This window comes from Sorex fumeus, unplaced genomic scaffold, assembly GCF_029834395.1.
Source record: "Sorex fumeus unplaced genomic scaffold, SorFum_2.1 ptg000110l, whole genome shotgun sequence".
Classification (NCBI taxonomy): Eukaryota; Metazoa; Chordata; class Mammalia; order Eulipotyphla; family Soricidae; genus Sorex; species Sorex fumeus.
The window spans coordinates 1,678,157-1,699,290 of NW_026606167.1; the positions used below are offsets into that span (position 1 = coordinate 1,678,157).

At 44.9% G+C, this 21,134-nt stretch overlaps 1 protein-coding gene across 4 annotated transcripts in view; it reads right to left on the bottom strand.

The window, feature by feature from the left end:
• NPRL3 (NPR3 like, GATOR1 complex subunit) overlaps positions 1-21,134 on the bottom strand; it is a 39,735-nt gene that overhangs the window by 11,036 nt on the left and 7,565 nt on the right. For 2 of the 4 annotated variants that reach the window (XM_056135300.1, XM_056135301.1), the window contains 4 exons: positions 14,269-14,398; positions 11,984-12,058; positions 4,053-4,206; positions 915-996 (listed from right to left, as the gene is read on the bottom strand). In XM_056135300.1, coding sequence (XP_055991275.1) covers positions 915-996; positions 4,053-4,206; positions 11,984-12,058; positions 14,269-14,398 — 441 coding nt within the window. The remainder of the gene's footprint in view (positions 1-914; positions 997-4,052; positions 4,207-11,983; positions 12,059-14,268; positions 14,399-21,134) is intronic. The other 2 variants (XM_056135303.1, XM_056135302.1) reach the window with 1 other exon arrangement.

The following is a 21,134-nucleotide window of genomic DNA, read 5'->3' on the forward strand; positions in this document are numbered from 1 at the left end:
AATCTCTGGTCTCCCTCCAGTCACCTTTCTCCCTCTACACCTGCTGGCCCCACAGAGCCAGGCTTCCTGATGCACACAGTGGAAAGATGTGCATGGCCCAAGAAGTTGGTTTGGTCCCACAAGGCTCACCTGGAATCTCAAGCGCAGTTTTAAGCATAGGCACATTTTATAGAAATGGGGAATTAAAACCCCACCACGAGCTCTGTTAACTCATAACTATTCAATGAACATTTTCAGACCCCATGAAATCTGCATCGTTCCCTCTATTTCCTTATTATTTTGTCACTTGTGCATAAGCTAGACTTCTTCACATGCCAAGCACAGTGCTGGGATAGGCCCTATGTCAAGGAAGTCTCTGTCTTCATGAGAGAGACGACCTAAAAGTGACGTGGCTAGGAGGATTCTGCCACTGAGGTCACTGAGCAACACTGGAAAGCATGGGTCCCAGACACCAGAGAGGCACACTGCAAACACTATTCACAGGCACACATAGCTGCAAGGTGAATTTTGTTAAAATGGCAAATCTAGAAGGGCTGGAGCGACAGTACAGTGGGGAGGGTGTTTGCCTTGGACACAACTGACCCGATTTGATGCGGAGCATCCCATTATGGTCCCCCAAGCACCACTAGGATTAATTCCTGAGTGCAGACCCAAGAGATCCCCTTGAGCACTGCCAGGTGTGGCCTCAAACCCCCCCAAAATAGTAATAATAAAATAAAAACATAAAAATGACTCTTGTACATGGGCACACAGCAGTCAACAAAAGAGCTGACACTTCCCTTTCTCTCTTGCCCCAGTCTCAATGGTTCAAAAGGAGAGGAAGTATCCAGTGGAGGCAGTTCCCTCTAAGAGCCCTCAGACATTTCTTCATTTTCCAAGAAGGGAATGTAGAGTCTGTCACCCATTCATCATACCTGTCATAGGCTTCCTTAAGGTCCCTGGCCAGCTTGCATTTGGGCAGAATGTGATGGAATGGGGACTGAGGACCATCATTTGCTGCAAGAATTATGAGAGGAATTAGTTTCCAAGGCAAGAAACTTACATAAATTAGAACAGAAAATAACCTTAAAAAAGTTTAACTTAAAATGAATTTCAGTGACTGTGACTGTGGGGGTTTGGGACATATCCAGCAGTGTTTAGGGCCTACTCCTGGCTCTGGTTCAGGGGCCACTTCTGGAGGTACTCAGGGGACCACGTGTCGTGCCCAGAGATCAAACTCTGGTAAGTAACATACAAGATGAGCATCTCAACCCCTGTACTATCTCTTTGGTCCTCTTCTGCTTTGAATAAAATCTTTGCATTCAATTAAATTAAGATTAGGGGGGTCACAAAATGCCTTAGTGATCTATCCTAGCTCCTTAAACGTGGGTTGTGACCCCACAGAGGACTGTACAACTTTAAAAATAATGATTTTTAAATAAATTTATGAGGGCTGAAGCAATAGTACAGCAGGTAGGGACATGTGGCTTGCACACAGCTGACCTGGGTTCAATTCTTAGCATCCCATATGGTCCCCCAAGCACCGCCAGGAGTAATTCCTGAGGGCAAAGCCAGGAGTAACCCCTGAGCATCGCTGGGTGAGACCCAAAATAAAAGAAAATAAATTTATGGGGACCGGAATAATAATACAACAGGCAGGGTGTTTGCCTTGCATGCAGCCGACCTGGGTTTAATCCCCGGCATTCCATGTGGTCCCCTGAGCACCACCAGGAATGATTCCTGAGTGCAGAGTTGCCCCTGAGCATCACCAGGTGTAACCCAAAAAGCAAAAAAATAAAATAAATAAAATTTATGAGTTACGGTGTCAGAGCAATAGTGCTGAAGACAGAATGCTTGCCTTGCATGTGGCCAACCCAGGTTCAATCCCTGGGACTCCATATGATCCCCCCAGCCCACTAGGAGTGATCTTCGATTGCAGAACCAGGAGCAAGCCCTGAGCAGTTGTGTGGTCCAAACAAACAAACAACAACAACAAAAATTAAAATAAGAGGGCCAGAGTGATAGTACAGTGGATAGGGCATTTGCTTTGCACATGGCTGACCTAGTGAACCTCGGGTGCCCAAATGGTCCCCAAAGGACCACCAGGAGTGATACTGAGTGCAGACCCAAGAGTAAGCTCTGAACATAGACAGGTATGTCCCCAAAATAATAAATGTATGGGCGCATATGCTGCGCAGGCCCATGTGCTGCTTGTGCCCACATAACCAAGCACATGTGTCGCCCACATCTCCCCTCTTGAGATGTGTACTTTCATGCTTTCATATCTAATGCTGGGATGTGTGTACATACTTTAGCCCATATTTATTCTCTCTCTCCTCTCCCTTCTCTTTTCCTCTCCTCTCCCCTCCCCTCTTTTCTCTCTCTCCCCCCTCTCTCCTCCCTCTCTCCTTCCTTCCCCTTCCTAAAACCCTCCAAATAAAATTTGTTTTACTTCCAAAAACAGTATATTTATTATCATTAAATATTAGATTTTTAAAAAATATATCAATATACCCAGAGTCACATAAAAATTTCTCCAGTGAGGAGCTGAAGTGATAACACAGCAGGTAGGGCGTTTGCCTTGCACCTGGCTGACCCGGGTTTGATTCCCAGCATCCCATATGGTTCCCTGAGCACTGCCAGGAGTAATTCCTGAGTGCAGAGCCAGGAGTAACCCCTGTGCAAGGCTGGGTGTGACCAAAAAAGAAAAAAAAAATTTTTCTAGTGAAAAGGTATTCCAAGAAGGAAAAGTTTAAGAAGTAACCATTTGGGGCTAGAGTGGTAGGATGTGATAGGGTATGTTCTTTGCATGCGGCTGCCCTGGGTTCACCCCATGTGCAGAGCCAGGAGTAAGCCCTGAGTACCACCAGGTGTCGCCCAAAAATCAAAGAGAAAAAAAAGAGGCAACCATTTTAAAGTACCTGCCCAGCCAGCCTGGGTGAAGCCATAAACTCATAGCCTAGTCTATTTGTATGTTCTGAGGCAATGCTGAAGACCTCACTGTTCAGTATCCCCAGAAAGGTAGGTAAAGAGGAGTGATGGAATCCACCAAGTTGATGTACTCAACTGTCTATATACACAGTATTCGGGATCAAGCTTCACCAATGCCCCCCTCCCACCTGTGGTCACAGGCATCACTGGAAAGATGTCTTCACTGACTGACCCCTGGCCTCTCCTCAGACCACAGCCTCACTGTGCCTCAGTGCCTGTGTCAGCCAGTCTTTCCTCCACAAGCTTAGGCTATTACAACTCTTGTTTTGTTTTTGGACAACACTCAGTAATGCTCAGGAGTTAATCCTTGCTCTGTACTCAGGGATTGCTCCTGGCATGGTTCTTGGGACCATATCGGGTACCAAGTACGGAACCTGGGTTGGACAAGTGCAACGTAAATGCCCTACCCACTGTACTGAGTCCATACTGAAACTTATTTTTATGATCTTTTAGTAATCCTTTTAGTAGTCTTTCAGTAATCCTTTCCCTAACAAAAATCATGTACTTACATAAAACTTTTTCTGTTTTTATTTTTGGACTACTGGTGCTCAGAGCTACTACTGGTTTTGAGTTTGGGGGTTGCTCCTGGAGGTGCTCAGGGCATCCTGCAGTACCAAGCATCAAACCAGGCCTCCCACGGCAAAGCATACACTACAGTCCTTTGAGCTAGTTCCCTAGCCCACTCACATTAAACTTTAGACATAGTACAGTGGGGAAGGCACTTTGATGCCTTTAAATACAGCCATACCAGGTTTGATCCTAGCACCCATATGGTCCCCTGGGTTCTGTCAGGAGTGATCCCTGAGCACAGAGCCAGGAGCCCTCACGTCCCGCCCTAGGAAAACATGACCAGAGGAACTAGGGCAGAGTGGCAGATGTCTGACTTGTGTGAAGAGCCATGGAGGAGGTTCCAGGCCAAGAAAGTAATTTAAGCACATCGGATCAAGAAATCTCAGTCCTGGGGCAAGTGCAGGAAACCTCAGGGGGCTTCAGTTTCCACTTTAGCAAAACTACATCTGGGCCATGCCTCCAAACACTGCCTGCTCATTGTAAGTGTAGGGTGAGATTTCTGCCATGCTCACCATCAGCCACAGCAGACACTTCATCCTGCAGTGCTAGAATTAGCTTGGCTTCCCGTGTGAGATACTGGCAACGGCGTTCCTCATGCTGCAGCACAGTGGCGATGCGCCGGGAGAGGTTGTGCAAACAGTTTATCACCGACGGGTCTGCATTAGCCTGCATGAAAAAGTACACATGAGACTCTGACATAGCATATGTACTCAGCACACAAATACAGCAAATACTCAAACCATGAAAGAATCCTTCTCCAATCCTTTGTCCCAGTTCTCTCTCCAGGGACTACCTCTGCCCCTACTTTCCTGTATTCCCTCTAATATTTTGTCCACATAAGCACCTGTCCACTCAGCACCCTATCTTGCAAACAGAACAGAGATGGTTCCAATGGCATGGAGAGGTAAAGACATTTCTAACAAGCAGAGGAAGGCTTGAAGGTCTCCTATAACAGGATCCCACATGTGGGTCAAACGAGGCACCCTTTCTGAGCTTTGGAGTGGTGAGGGCACAGAATCGACAGGATCCCATCTGAAGAAGGACAACAATGGTACCTCCTTCACAAGTCAGATATCTACCAGAACAAAGCTAACTTCCCCATTTCAAAAAGCAGTTTCTCACAGACTGTTTAATCCTATGTGGGATGAATCACAAAGTCCATGTTAGTATAATGAAACACTGACATTCTCAACGAACTGTTCACTGAACACTTTCTGTACTGAAGGATAAGAAGGTCTTCCCAAGAGGCCAGGGGTGTGGTTCAACATTTGCTTTACAAGTGAGGACCTGGGTTTGATCACCAGCACTACAAACAAAACAAAACAAAAACAAAAAACACAAAAGCAACTCTTTGCCAGCAAAATTAACCCTGGCTAAGAGAAGTCACCAGTTTCAAAGCCTTCCCCTGGAGCTTCCTCAGCAACTTTTGGGAACTCTGAACTCTATCAAGAGTTGCAGGCACACTGCCTAGGCCAAGGGCGGAGTGGGGAGCTGTGGGGTCCATGAAGATGTTCCACAGAGTAGATAACTTGCCAACCATGACTCAGAACTTTAGAAGACCAAAAGGCAGCTGAGTCATCCTACTGGGGGAGGTGGGAGAAGGGTAGGGATGAATGGTACCACTGATTAGAAAATTGGGTGTTGCCTGTTTATCTGGCAGGAAGGGCCCTGCTTGCAGAGTGCCACAGCTAGATTTCTGGGCCAAACCAAATTAAGGGCACACCTTCAAGTAGACTTGGAGATTTTCCAAACTCCCACTGGGACCCATACAACAGCATGCATGCCTAGGCTGAGAAAAGTGAGTGCTGCTCCCATGGCATGCCCGCTACTGGGCAGCAGACTTGTCCTTAACATCAAGGATACCCATCAGTAGTGCCCTCCCAAAACATATGAAACAGGAGAGCCTGAATTACAGGGTAAATTCACCTTTATTAGAGCCTGTACAAAACACTCCTACCAGCAAAGCAGAGGGGAAAAGAATACCTCTCTGAGTACGTGATAATCCCCTTAAGGAAGTAACTGTCACAGCAGAAAGCCCAAACACCTGCTGGAGGCCCATAAGCTCAGGCACAACAGTACTGTAAGTCTAAGTCTGGAGCCCACTGTCCCATTTCTACACACATGAAGCAGGAGGACTTGAACTACTGGAATGCCAGGGGGTCCTGTTAGGGCACCTAAATGGGGCACTGCTCAAAATGTCTGTAGATCTCAAGAACGTGTGTCTGTTCTGAGAGAGCTACCAACCGAGGCTTGCCTACTCTGAGGGAAAGTTCTGAGAAATGCCACACTATCCTATCCCCAAATGTGATGTAAAGCAATGTGAAGTTTACGTTTTTTCCTCTGAGATTCTCTCACTTCCAACACTCACACCCAAATGTCAACAGGCCTTCTGGAGCCAATGTTCTGTCACACAAGGACATACATGGAAGCTGAACAAATTTGACCCAAACTAGGAACATTTGACGGGAACAAAGGAGGGACATCAGAGAATAAAGGACCAAGACACACATCGCCACATGTAGCTATTTTTCTTCCTGGCCTTCCAGGCCAACTGCAAAAAATGTTTTGATAGTTGAGGAAGTTTCAATGATCAAGTATTAGAGAAATTTGTCCAGGTGTGAGGAGCATGGACCAGATTCTAGAGAGCTTTTTCCAGGTGGAAAAGCATCATGGCATGTGATAAATGTTCACATTTTATAAAGATGGCTCCTAAAGTAAGTAGGAATAAAGATTTTCTTCCCCAGAAAAATTAACCTTGGCTAAGAAAAACCACCAGTTCCAACCCCCCACCTGCCCTGGTCTGGAACTTGTTTTCAAATATTTGAGTGACGATGTGTGTATGTGGGAGCAGATGGAGCCAGGGTCTAAGGGGAACAGTTACTAAGAGATAAATAAGTATGTGACATTTATCTAACTATTATCACTAGAAGAGGATCTGTTGAGGACAGAAAAGAAACGGATTATCTAGCACAAAATACTGACTCTTTACACATTATTTACACTTCTTCCCACTCTTCAACTCATTGGCCTGTGCTGTTGCTTCCTGTGCTTTCACCTAGATGTGACCCATCTGCCTCCCTTACATTCTGGTTGAACCCCCATTTCCTCCTGTTTAGTGACCACAGATTTGCCGGTGTACAACAACCACCATCTTGCCTAATATTTCCAAAAACTGGACACAGGATTATTCCAACTTAATTCTCATTATAAAAACCTTTACAGGAGCTGGAGCAATAGTACAGTGTATGCCTTGCACCCAGCCAACCCAAATTCAATCCCCAGAATCCCATAGGGTTCCCCAAGCACTGCCAGGAGTAATTCCTGAGTGCAGAGGCAGAAGTAAGCCCTGAGCATCGCTGGATGTGACCCCAAAAGTTTTATATATATATATATTATATTCTAATAATATATTATATATATATGTTTTTACTTTTTGAGCCACACCCAGCAATGCGCCACACCCAGCAAAGCTCAAGGGTTACTTCTGGCTCTGCATTCAGGAATTACTCCTGGCGGTGCTGGAGGGACCATATGGTATGCCAGGGATCAAACCTGGGTCAGCCATGTGCAAGGCAAAGGCCTTCCCACTGTTCTATCACTCCGGCCCAAAATATATAGATTTATAGAGAGGAGTCAGCAAGATAGTACGGTGGGTAAGGCATTTACTTTGCATATGGTTGACCTGAGTTCAATCCCTAACGACCCATATGGTCTCCCAAGCACAGCCAGGAGTTATCCAGGAGTGCAGAGTCAGGAGTGAGCCCTGAGCACTGCTGGGTGTGGTTCAAACCCTTGCCCTCTGCCAAAGAAAAAAATTTTATAGAATTCATCAGTTTGGTTTTTCACTATCAGTTCCCTTTGTAGATAGCACTGTAGCACTGTCCTCCCGTTGTTCATCGATTTGCTCAAGCAGTTACCAGCAACTCCTCCACTGTGAGACTTGTTACTGTTTTTGGCATATTGAATACGCCACGGGGAGCTTGCCAGGCTCTGCCTTGCGGGCGGATACTCTCGGTAGCTTGCCGGGCTCTCCGAGAGGGACGGAGGAATCAAACCCAGGTCGTTCACATGCAAGGCAAATGTCCTACCTGCTGTGCTATCACTCTTTGTAGATATCTGTATTATATAAACATATAATACAATTATAAGGTCAAAAACAAAAACTATAAATGTATATAAAGTAAGACTTTCTTTTGGAATCCCATGCCTCGTTGACATCATTCTTGTTTTCATCTTCAGTTCTTTGTTTTGTGCCAGACCTTGTCAGTGCTCAGGACTATGTTCAGCTTGGTGCTCTGCAGTCGCTCCCAGAAGCACAGAGGGACCATGTGGTGCCCGGAATCAAACCCAGGCCTCCCACATTCCTGCATATGCTCCAGACCTTTGAGCTATCTCCCTATCCCCTTCAGTTTGCTATTTATAAACAAGGTGCACCAAGTTGTTTGTTGGCTGGTAAGTTGTCATTGTTATGTTGTTTTGGAAGATTACACCCAGCAGTTTTCAAGGGCTAGTCCTGGTTCAGTGCTCAGGGCTCACTCCTAGAGATAGTCTGAGGTGCATATGCAGTGCCGAGAATCAAATGGGATAGGCTGCATGCAAGACAAATGCCTTAATTCCCCTTAATTCTAGGGGAAAGGGCAGCTCAGATAGAGAAGGGAGCACCAAATAAAGGGCGTTTGGAGGATCCTCCCAGGAGGGGAGATGCATGTTGAAAGTAGACTATTCACTGAACATGTTTGCCACTCAGTGCCTCTTTTGCAGACCACAACACCCAAAAGGAGAGAGAGAACAAAAGGGAACGCCCTGCCATAGAGGCAGGGTGGGATGGGGGGTGGGAGGGATACTGGGATCCGTGGTGGTGGAAAATGGGCACTGGTGGAGGGATGGGTACTTGATCATTGTATAACTGAAAACCAAGCACAAAAATTTGTAAGTCTATAACAGTACCTCATGGTGTTTCACTAATAAAAATAAAAAATTTTTAAAAAATGCCTTAATTTGTACTGTCTCTTTAGCTCTATGCCAGTTTTTTCAAATTAAATTCCAGGGCAGGGGATATAGTTTAGTGGTAGAGCACATGCTTTGCATGTATGAGCCTTTGAGATCAATCCATAAGATATAAAATAAAAAATAAAGCTTCAGGAACCAGGAGGAGAGTTTGGGGGTCAGGGACACACGTCTTGTACGTGCAATGACTCAAGTTCAGCCCCAGGCATAACATGCCAATCCAAGAGCACTACTGGTGGCCTCTAGCACTACTGAGTCCTAGAGTTTAATTCTCTGGTCAGGTTGGTTGAGTACTGTCTGGAATGGGCCCCTGAGCACTGCTTGGACACCCTTCCTCCACCCCTCAAAAAAGAAAAAAGCTCCATTCTAAATACACTTTTCTCAAGCACTCGTTTTATCTGACCCACAGTCAATATAATCTCTAAATCAAAAAGCTTGAAGAGGGAAAAAAATACCTTGAGATATAGAAGGGCACTGACATTTACAGATTCCCTGTCTGTTAACTCTTAAGTCTCAGTCCCACCAGACTTGACGGTTTTGAAGGCACACATGGTTTCCTTGTCACTAAGAGCTAGCCACTCTCACATGTCTTCACATGAGCTACTATGCCAATCACATGCACTTGTCAGAAAGAAGGGATTACTAGACACGATTGAACAAAATCAGCATAATATACCAAAGAATTTTCATTATTGGGCTGGACTGATAGCACAGTAGGTAGGTAGGGCGTTTGCCTTGCACGCGGCCGACCTGGGTTCGATTCCCAGCATCCCATATGGTTCCCCGAGCACTGCCAGGAGTAATTCCTAAGTGCAGAGCCAGGAGTAACCCCTGTGCATTGCCGGGTATGACCCAAAAAGCAAAAAAAAAAAAAAAGAATTTTCATTATTTAAAAATCACTGATTATTAATTCTTAAGGTATTTTTAAAGTACCTTCATTAGCTGGCAGTCCTTACTCAGAAGAGCTTTTTTTTTTTTCTTTTGATATTTGGGCCACATTCACCTATGCTCAGGGCATATTCCCAGCTCTGTGCTCAGGGATGACTCCTGGCTGGGCTCAAAGGAAACATATTAGGTGCCAGGGATCAAAAACACAGGTCGGTGGCATATGAGGCAAGTGCCTTACCTGCTATACTATCTTTCCAGGCCCTCAAGGGGGAACTTTTCATGTTTATTTGGATCCCTTATATTATTTTTATCCTCCTTTGGTTTTTGGGCCACACCAAACAGTACTCAGGGCTTACTTCTGGCCCTGCGCTCAGAGATTACTCTTGGTTGGCTCAAGGGAACCATATGGGGTGCTGAAAATAGAACTCTGGATTGGCTGTGTACAAGCAAATGCCCCGCTGCTCTAGTATAGCTCTGGTCAAAATTATTATTATTATAATTATTTTAATTTCAGGGTCACACCTGGTGGTACTCAGCTACTCCTGGCTCTGCACTAAGGAATTACTCCTGGTGGTGCTTGGGGGATCATACGGGATGCCAGGGATCGAACCCAGGTCTATATGCAAGGCAATCACCCTACCTGCTATACTATTACTCTGGTCGCAAGATCATATATATATACACATATGTATACACACACATATATATATATATATATAATTTAGCTTTTGGGTCACATGGCAATGCACAGGGGTTACTCCTGGCTCTGTACTCAGGAATTACTCCTGGCGGTGTTCAGGAGACCATATGGGATGCTGAGAATTGAACCCGGGTCGACCACATGCAAGGCAAACACCCTACCTGCTATGCTATTGCTCCAGCCCCCAAGATCCCATATATTTTTATTGAAAATAAACCTCCCATAACTAGTGAAAACAGTCTTAGACTAGAAATTATTCAAGAAACAAGCAGGCTTAACTGCAAACTAAAAATTAATAAAAAATAAAAAACCAAGGCTGGAAATGTTGGCTCAATGGGAGAGTATAGGCCTTGAATATCTAGGGCCTTGGATTAGAAAAATCAGAGCTTTGGTAAATTCCTGGTGGGGATGTAATATGGTTTAGCTGCTAAGAAAAAGGCTGGCAATTTATCAGAAGGTTAAACACAGGATTATCACGTGACTCAGCAGTTTCAATCCTAGGTAGTTTATACCCAAGGAAAATGAAAACATGTGTCCACATAAATTTGCATAACAACTCTCTTTATCAGCATTTCTCGTAACAGTCAAAAGGTATGAGCAACTCAAATGTTCATCAACAGATGACTGAATACAGTGTGGTCTATGCACACAATGGAATATGATTAGCCATAAAAAGAAACAAAGTATTGACATAAATCATAATATAAACGAATTTCAAAAACTATGCTAAGTGAAAGAAACGAAACATCAGTGATCACACAATGGATGATTCCATTTATATGAAACATTTGGAATGAGAAAATTCAGAGACAGAAGCAGACAACTGAGAAGCCAGAGCCATAGCACAGCAGGTGGGGTACTTGTCAAGCACACGGTCAATCTAGATTCAATCCCTGGCACCCTGCATGCTTCCCTGACCCCACCAGGACTGATCCATGAGCACAAAGCCTTATCATTGATGGCTGTGGTCCCAAAACTAAAAAACAGTATGTTAGTAGTTTCCAGAGTTTAAGGACAAGGAATACTCAATTAAGGACTTTCTCCTTTGGGGGCAATAAAAGTTCTGAAACCAGAGAGAAATGTGATAGTTACACAGCACTGTCACTACATGCCACCAAACTTTATGCTTTAAAATGACAGATTTGGGGGCCAGAGCAACAGTACAGCGGGTAGGGTGCTTCCCTTGCAAATAACTGACACAGATTCAATCCTTGTCACCACATATGGTCTCTCAATCCTGCAGGAGATCCCTGAGCTCAGAGACAGGAATATGCCCTGAGCACCACCCAGTGTGACTCAAAACAAAAATAAATATATAAAACAATAAATTCTGTTTTGTGTATTTCATTTTATTTTGGGTTTTTTGTTGTTGCTGTTATTTGTTTGTTTGCTCAGGGCTTATGCCTGGCTCTGTTCTCAGGGATCACTCTTGGCAATGCTTGGGGAATCCTATGAGGTGGTGGATATTGAACCATGGTTATCTGCTACAAGGAAAGCACCTTTACCTCTTTCATATCTTCCTAAGCCCTGTATTTCATTTTGAAAAGATGGGCTGGGATGGGGTTCAGTGGTAAACACATGCCTTCCATATGTGAGCCCTGAATTAAATTATCTACACCACTGGGTGCAATCTCTGGCACTATCATCACACCAATAGAAAAGGAAAAACAATGAGAATGGGTTTTTCAGAACCCCAGGAGGGCTAGCACCCCAGGAGAGCAATGCTATGTTCATAGCTGATTGAGCTGAGTCATGATACATTCACAGGAAATAAATAACTGCTACGTCCCTCTGATGCTCCTCCCAAACCTACCCATGCTTTTCAGGCATTCACAATCAATCACTCACCCTCAGTGCAAATACGACATTAAAAAGAATCATGGTGGGTGTTTCTCTCTTTGGGGACGGATCTGTTTTCGAGACCTACAAAAGAAACACCATTCTAATTGAGAGTCGCAACTTTCCAAGAAAAGCCATGTTCAGCACTTTTATTTCATACATGTAGAAGGTTTCAGAATATAGCAGAACCAGAAAACAAAACAAAACAAAAACAAGAGCTTCTGGGTTGCTGGAATGACTTTGCACGGGTGCATGTCAACCGCATGGCATGGAGTCCACAAGGGAGACACAAATGGGCAAGTCAATGCTATGATTCAAAGTGATGAGTCCATGCCAGCCAATGGAAGTGAGCTGAGGCGCTGAGGAGATGAAAAGCAGATGAGGTGGATAAGGGATCTCTGGCTAGACCCTCCCTCCTGTGCTGTTATCCCTAGCATCCATCTGAGTCCTTCCAGGCCATCTCTACCAGACATGATAAGTACTAAGGACAACTAAGGAATAGGACAGGGGCTGGGGACATGGCTCAAGTAAAGGAGCAAATGCTTTGCACATTAGGTGTGAGTTCAATTCCTGCAAAGGCGTCCCCAAGCACTGATGGAATGGCCTTGGTGCGCCCGGGCATCTGGAGCATCAGCTCAAGTGCCAAACTGTCAGACCTGCGCTAACTTGCCAAGCACTGCTATAGACTACACCAATCCCTCTCCCCAGGTAGCACACTGAGGGTGGCCCCTCTAAATACAGAAATAAGACAACGTTCATATTTTGTTGTTTTAGAGGGAGGTGGGGAGAAGCATTTGAGTCATTTGGGTCATATCAGGGGTCACACCATCTTCTGAGTATGAGAGAAGGTGCTAACTGTGAGGCCAATGTGTCCAGCCCATATACAGTTTCTCAAATGTATAAAATGGAGATAAAAATTTGGGAGTGGTGGAAGGAGCTACCTTGCAGTACTCAGAGGCTATTCTAGGCTTTATGCTCAGGAGTGACCCCGGCTTTGCTCAGGGGGCCCTATGTGGTGCCAAGGATTAGAACCAGGCTGGCAGAACATAAGGCAAGTATCTTAACTCTTATCTCTCCTGTTCTAAATGGACTAAATCTTATACTACTGTATCAAAACCCTTTAGAATCCAAGTGATGCTGCCAACTCTACTTTTGGGCAAACAACCAACTGGCAGGGAACTTGCAAGTGTGTACTTTTCCTTAGATATACACAATCTTTTTGTTTTGGGGTCACACTTGGCAATGTTCAGGGGTTGCCAGCTCTGCACTCAGAACTCATTTCTGTTGGATTCAGGGACCATATGGGATGCCCAGATCGAATCAGGATCTGCCATGTACAGGGAGAGTGCCCTACCTACTGTACTGTCACTCCAGTCTCAGTACATTCAATTTTTTTTTTTTTTTTTGCTCTTTGGGTCACACCCAGTGATGCACAGGAGTTTCTCCTGGCTTTGCATTCAGGAATTACTCCTGGAGGTGCTCAAGGGACCATATGGGATGCTGGGAATCAAATCCGGGTCAGCCGCGTGGAAGGCAAATGCCCTACCCGCTGTACCATCGCTTCAGCCCAATACATTCAATCTTATTAAAACTTGATTCATCGGAGTACACACACGGGGGGGGATGAATTTTGTTTTTATTTACTTTTTATTTGGGGGTCACACCCAGCAGTGCTCAGGGCTTACTCTGGGCTTTATGCTCAGGGATCACTCCTAGTGGGACTCGGGAACTATATGGGATACGAGTAATTGAACCCGGATCGGCCATGTGCACGATAAGCACCTTACCTGCTGTACTATATCTCTGGCCCTAACTGTTTCTATTCTTGGGTCAAAGCCAGTGGAGCTCATGCAATGCTTGGGGTTCCAAGCTGTGCCAGAAATTAAATCTGGACTTCCGACATTATGAAGCATATACACTAGTCCACTGAGCTGTCTCTCAGTCCCAGTGTTTAACACAATAATAAAAGCTATGTTAATATTGGCGATAATACCATTTAATAAAAAGTATACTACTTTTATTATAAAGTTAAAAGGTCAGGCTTGACAAACACTACTGAACTCATTCTCTTGGTCTCTCCTAGAAACACAGAGTATATATAAATTGGAAGGCCACAACATGCAGAAAGCAAAAACCAGGACACAATGGAAGAATCAGGGACAAGGATGCATCTCTTTCTCCACTGTATCCGCAGATTGTGCGAAGAGTGTATCATCACCACAGTGCCCTATGGACCCTAGAGTCAGAATGGGCCATGCTCAAGAAGAATCTCACCTGCTAAGGGAAGGCCATACCTGCCCCAGAGCATGCTGCAGCAGTGTCGGATGCCCAACAAAACGTACGTTATCAATCTTCAATTCAAATTTTTGGCCACACATTTCAGACTTGGTTGCCAAAATTGTTGCCAGAATGACATCTGAAAACCTTAAAAATTAAAAAGTATAATGGAAATAAGTTAGAATATGTCATAGCAGCATGCCCACCGCCCAGAGAAGGGAAGAATCTCAAGATATGGAAGATATGGCAGGTTTGTGCGTGGAGTGACTCTGCCCCACTGCTGACCTGGAAGCTTCTATCAGTTGCCTTGATGAAGCAATCCCCAAGACCAGGAATATAAATCATCAGAATTACAAGGTAAAAAGCATGAGAAGCAAAGACTGAAGTACATGCTGTCATTTCTTGGCATGCTCTATGAAATTCAGGAGAGAAATGAATTGCAGTTTGCTTTTAAAGGGAGGAACAACAGCTGGAGCCGGCACTGCCCTGAGGAGCCACTCACTAAGGCTCACAGGTTGGGATCCTCTCCCGACTAGACCAGGTTTGCCAGGCTATACCCCTCACTCCCTGGAATACCCCACCTCCTCAGTGCTATATAGTAGTGGGCATGGAACAGCACCAGCTGCACCAGGCTAATTTCCTCACTGTACAAATATAAAGTCTTTCCCTTACCCTGAGCTCTAGAACTTTCCAATTTCTAACAAGAGCCCTTTTAAATGACCCACCGACATGACATGAATAAAGGGATGCACAGCAGTGAGTGCTGTGAGGAGTGGGAATGCCTGCTGTTAGTGAGAGTAGATCGGGGGTCCCCCATCTCTGTAAAACTGCTGAGCTCACTCCTTTCCAAGTGTACATGCACACCCACATCTCCACACCAGCACCCTGTAGCTCTCTGTCCAGGGAGGGTCCAGATAAGGGGAGCTGTCACAGGGAGGAGAACGCAGGGGATACTGTGCAAACTCTTATCTCAGAGCCCAGGCTTGGGGCCTCTACTCTAGAAACACTGACACACCAGGTCTGACCCAGAGCCAGATGGGAGATGAAGCCTGTGCACAATCCTCCATCTGGAGAAATCTTTCACATTGACACTAGAAGATTCTCTGTTGGAGGAGGAGGGGCCAGCACCCCCTGGGTCATGCTCTACCCCTGGGCAGGGAGAAACCATAGGGGACAGACACTCCAGTATGGACCCATAGACTTCAGTGAGGAGCTAGAATCCAACAGCCACCACACCGGTGAGCCTCCTGCAGGGCTGTGGGGCAGTGCAAGTGAGCAACCACTCTCCATTTCTGTAAAGAAAGATATTTTTCAGAGGTGTTCCAGCTCAACACTAAAAGTGCAAATGACTATCACAAAAGGATCAAGTACTATAAACCACTGGTCACTGTCACTGTCACTGTCCTCCCGTTGATCATCGATTTGCTCGAGCGGGCCCAGTAACGTCTCCATTGGAGACTTTGTTGTTACTGTGTCTGGCATATCGAATACGTAACGGGGAGCTTGCCAGGCTCTGCCGTGCGGGCGAGATACTCTCGGTAGCTTGCCGGGCTCTCCGAGAGGGGCGGAGGAATCGAACTCGGGACGGCCATGTTGGCTGCGAGCAAGGCAAACGCCCGACCGCTGTGCTATCACTTTTATTTAAAGTGCAAGGGATGTAATTCCACAGTAGCATAATTTGTCTTGCATAGAGGCCCTGGGTTGTTTTCTTTCTCACCACAAAAACAAACAAAAAACCCAATGGAGACGTTACTGGGCCTGCTCGAGCAAATCGATGATCAACGGGAGGGCCTTTACTTTACTTTTTACTTACTTTCATTAAAACAGAAAGGATCTAGGAAGAGGGCCATTCACTCTATATGGTGGGGCTTATCAAAACAAGAATAAAATGCATGATGTGCAACTGAGGGAAGCTTTCCAAGTCTTTTCTCAGTAGAAATTAGGGGGTCTAGAACCACTGAGGCTTGAGGGAGTTTCAGCCTTCCTCAGGAACTAGCTGAGTCCTTTAGGTGTCCTTCAAACCGACCATAGCAGGGTTTGATCAGAACAGGCTGCTCTGCCTGATACAGTCAGTCCATGCTACACCAACAGTGTCAGACACATTTTGTGAAATGCAGAGAGAATAGCCAAGGCCCTGGCCACCCACAAAGGACTCTACCTACAATACTACATTCCAGAGACCAGAGATGGAGATTTCAGTGTCTCAAATCAGAAACATATGTGTTCTTCAAAAACTCCATAGAGCTCACTCTACCCTGGAAGTCTTCCCCAAGGAATATGGTGAGAGGAAAGAAGGGCTCAGGATATTAAAACCATAACAAACACAGGCCAAAACAATAGTAGAATGAGGAAAGCACTTGCTTTACATGCGGCAGACCGAGGTTTGATCCCCACAGCACCACATATGGTTGCCTGAGCACTGATCCATAAGTCCTGAGCACCTCTGGATGTGACCCCAAACCAAAACAAAACCACAACCAATTTTACCTGAGCAACTGGCCCAGTAATAATCTAAAGAAATAACATTCCTCTACTCTGTTACCCAATGACTCAGGGATCCAGAGATTATGGGCAGAATTTCCTTTTTTCCTCCAAAAAGAAAAAAAAAAAAAGAAGTAAAAAAAAAAAACCCAAAACCTCCAGGGCCAAGAATATGGCCCAAGTGATAGAGTACATGCATTGTACACTCAAGGTCTTGGGTTCAATACCTGGCAATTTATACCACCCACTCCCAGTACTGGCCCTTACAAGGAAAAAAAAATCATTATACTATTCACTTTTTTCTGTGCTATTAAAAAATCTCCACCAAAACTATTCTGTGTTCCTCTCTCAGGAAGACTTAGCTCTCGTCCTTAGCACCAATCTAGGGTCTTAAGGTAGTCTTGATTATAGAGATGACTTCTGAGATTCAGGGGTCAATTTTACATCTAAAAACGTAGACATGCAAACAAGCCCTCCAAGAGTCAAATCAACAGCACCTACCCATACAATACCAGAAACAATGATCAATTAACATAGTTGTTAACTATGCTAATAACAGTTTTTAAAAACAATTTTTTTGTAGTTTCTAGGTACACCTGGCAGTGCTCAGGGTTTTCTTCTAACTGTACTCAGGGATCACTCCTGGCAGGTTCAGGGTACCATATGGGATGTCAGAAATCAAACCCACATTTGTCACATTCAAGGCAATTCCCTACCAGCTGTAATCTCTCTCTAGCCCCCAATTTAAAAGAACTTTTTTTCTAGGTGGGGGGGGGGGGGGGCCACACGAGCAGTGCCCAGGGATAAGTACTGGCTCTATACTCAGCAATTAAACATGGAGGACTCAGGGGATCATATGTGGTGCCAGGAATCAAACTTATCAAACTTGGGCCGACAGCATGAAAAGCAAATGTACTACCCATTGTACTATCACTTCAGTCCTAAAAGTGTTTTGTTTGGTTTTGGTTTTGGGCCACACCTGGTAGTGCTTGGGGGACCATTGCCAGAGATCAAACCCCGATCAGAAGCATGCAAGGCAAGCACCTTACCCACTGTACTACCTTCCACCTAAAAATGTTTTTGTTGTTTTGGGTTTTTTTTTTTTGTTTTGGGGTAAGACCTGGCAATGATCAGGGGTTACTCCTAGCTCTGCACTCAGTGGTTAATCCTGACAGTGCTCAGAGAACCATCTGGGATGCTGGAGAACAAACCCAGGTCAGCCACATGCAAAGTAAACACCCTGCCCTATCTGCTCTCTCCAGCCCTAATTTTTTTTTTTTTTTGCTTTTTTGGGTCACACCCAGTGATGCATAGGGGTTACTCCTGGCTCTGCACTTAGAAATTATTTCTGGCAGTGCTCGGGGACCATATGGGATGCTGTGAATCAAACCCGGGTCGGTTCGTGCAAGGCAAACACCCTACCCACAGTCCTACCTACAGCCCGCCCCTAAAAACTTTTTAAAGCACCTGCCCACCCACCTGAAAAGTGTCAACCCCTTCAGAGGGAGTCAACTGGAAAGTCACATGTCACTGAAATGGAAGCCATGTGGACATCTAGGTTTGATCCTGTCACCACATGGTCAATTAAGCACTACAAGGAGTGACCACTGATCACCAAGCAAGAGGTCCCCCTGAGCAACACCAGATGTGACCCCAAAAACAAATTCTAAAAGAAACCATACCATCCCAAGGGGCCACTCAGGAAAGCTTATCTGGAGCAACTCCAGGGTGGTGGTTGGCCACTCAGTTTATTTGAGCAAGTCTAGCCCAACTGAAACTCACTTGCCACCGCTTAATATTATACACATATGATGAAAAAATTACAAGAGGCATTATACTTAATATAGTGTCTGATATGTCTGACATTTATAAAGACACAGAGTTAAACTCTGAGATTTGGGGGGTGAGAGGGGAAATGTCAGGAACTTAACTGCTAAAACAGTTCAGCGAAACAAAAACATGTGATAATAATTGTTATTTCCAGAATTTACATAAATTATTTTCCATTGTTTAAATGATAGAAGATCTGGTAAGTGTACTGTAACAAAATAACTCTTACATAAGCTAATGATTCCTTGGGCATGAGCAATAGTACAGCTGGTAGGGCAAATATTTGCCCTGCATGAAGCCAACTCAGGTTCGATAGCTGGCACCCCATATGGCCCCACCCTGAGCCCCAACAGGAGTGATCCCTGAACACAGAGCCAGGAGTAAACCACGGGCACTATCAGTGTAGCCCAGAAACAAACAAAAAAAAAAAAGACACTAAATATTCCTGGAATAACTTAGAAATGTAAAGACACATACATTTAAGAAGATGTACCAGTCCATCTGGAAAATGTGCCAAGACCTTCCTATCCTGCCAAGATATCTAGGAACAAGATTCATTCTCTGGCTTGCCAGAAAGAGTGGAAGAGAGCTCAACTCTGCCCCCAGTTTAATGGGGGCCTCACATATCTTCTGTGTACCCCCCAATACCTACTAGAGAAGCCCTTTGAGGTAGCAGGAGGATATTAGCTTATCCATGTCTTCCTGAGAAATCTTCCTAAGATTCATGAGAATATTTTTGTTCCTAAAGGGCACACACTAAAAAACATAGAAGCCTGAGAAAAATCACACAAGCCCCAACCTCTTGAAAAGACCTCACCAAACCTCTCTGACAAATGAAAAAACGAAGCAAGGAACAAAAAACAAGGGTATTCTGGAAGGGGTGAAGCAGTATGCTAGAAAGAGTTATTAAAAAACAAACAAAAAACATGGTCCTGGTTACCTGTCACTTTCACAGGGTCACTGGTGTCTGCCTGCCTGAAGGAGGAGGAAATATGAGTGATGTCTGGTCCCATAAGTCTCCCTGGGACCAACCAACCTTGGCTTGGCCTCTGTGAAAAACCAAAACAACTCCAGGTAGAGAATGGGCAGAGGCTGTGGAAAGCCTGGGCACTCATGGGAGATTGAGATAGTGAAATCTGAGCTAGAGCTGTGTGCCTCGTTAGTCATTCTTCAACATTGAGGGAAATCAGGAGTTAAGCACAATTACAAGAAAAGAAGGCAGTAGGAATCAAGACAGAAAGGTGCTGGAAAAGTCTTGGTCTTACCCTGCAACCAATTGCTCATCGGTTGGAGGACATGGCTCGCTGAAATGGGAACAGGACCATCAAGACCAAACAAAAACACATTGCTCTTTAAATCACAAAAGGTTACGAGGTTGCTTATTTAAAACAATATTAAAGTTTAGCAAAATACCACTATTATGTAATAACTGCTTAATGAAGACTAAGCAACTTACCAAATAAGAAGACACTGGAGCTGGAAAGATAGTATGGGAGGAAGGCACTTGTCTTGCTTGCAGCTGCACCGGCTATGACCCTCGTTTATTTATTTATTTATGTTTTTTGGGTCACACCCAGCGATGCTCAGGGCTGACTCCATGCTCTGCACTCAGAAATCACTCCTGGCGGTGCTCAGGGGACCATTTGGGATGCTGGGAATCAAACCCGGGTCAGCTGCATGCAGGGCAAACGCCCTACCCACTGTGCTATTGCTCCAGCCCCTGACCCTCGTTTAAATTCCCAGCACCACATATGGTCCTCTGAGCACTGTCAGGGATCACTCCTGAGCACTGAGCCAGGAACAGTTCCCTAAGTATTGCTGGGTATGGCCCAAATTCCATCACCACCACCACCACCACCACCAACCCAAAGAAAGAAAAGAGGATACAGATAATACCCATGCTTTTCTCACTGAAACTCATGCTCTCACATGTAAATACTGGTTGGTGAGAATGAGAGTCAGTTTTCACAACAAGACTGGAAGCCTAAGTCAAAGCTCAGCAGCACATATATTAGCTACATGTCTTTGCACAAGCTAAATGCTCATGTATTCCAGATTTCAGCTGAAAGCATCTCACCAAGAACAAGGATTCCCACAATAAAAGCCTCCTGGGCACTGCAGAGTCAACGTAAGTATCTCAGCTCTAATTCTGAGACAAAGTGAACCCAGTATAGCTCAACTTACGGATTTTTTGCACAGAACATAACTGAGGTCCCTTCAGCAAGAAGAAACACAACTGCATGGTCACTTTAGCAAGCAGCAACATATCTGTAGCTGGTCTGTATATGTGTGTTGGAAAATGTCTGAAATGTCCGCACTTTCGACTTGAGTTTTTAAAGAAAGCTTATTTAATGGTCAAAGTTCCTCGCAGAGATCTGTTTTGCTGGGACATGCTTCTCAGTATGCTCGAAAGATGGGGCTAAATTCCAGGGTAGATTCAGCTCTGTGAGATGAGAGCCAGTCATGATGTGGTGCACACTTACAACATATGGTCATATTCACATTTAGGCCCCTTGTTCTGAGCAGCTATCAAACTTCAGCTCACTGGTTAGAACAGAGATAAGATGGTTCA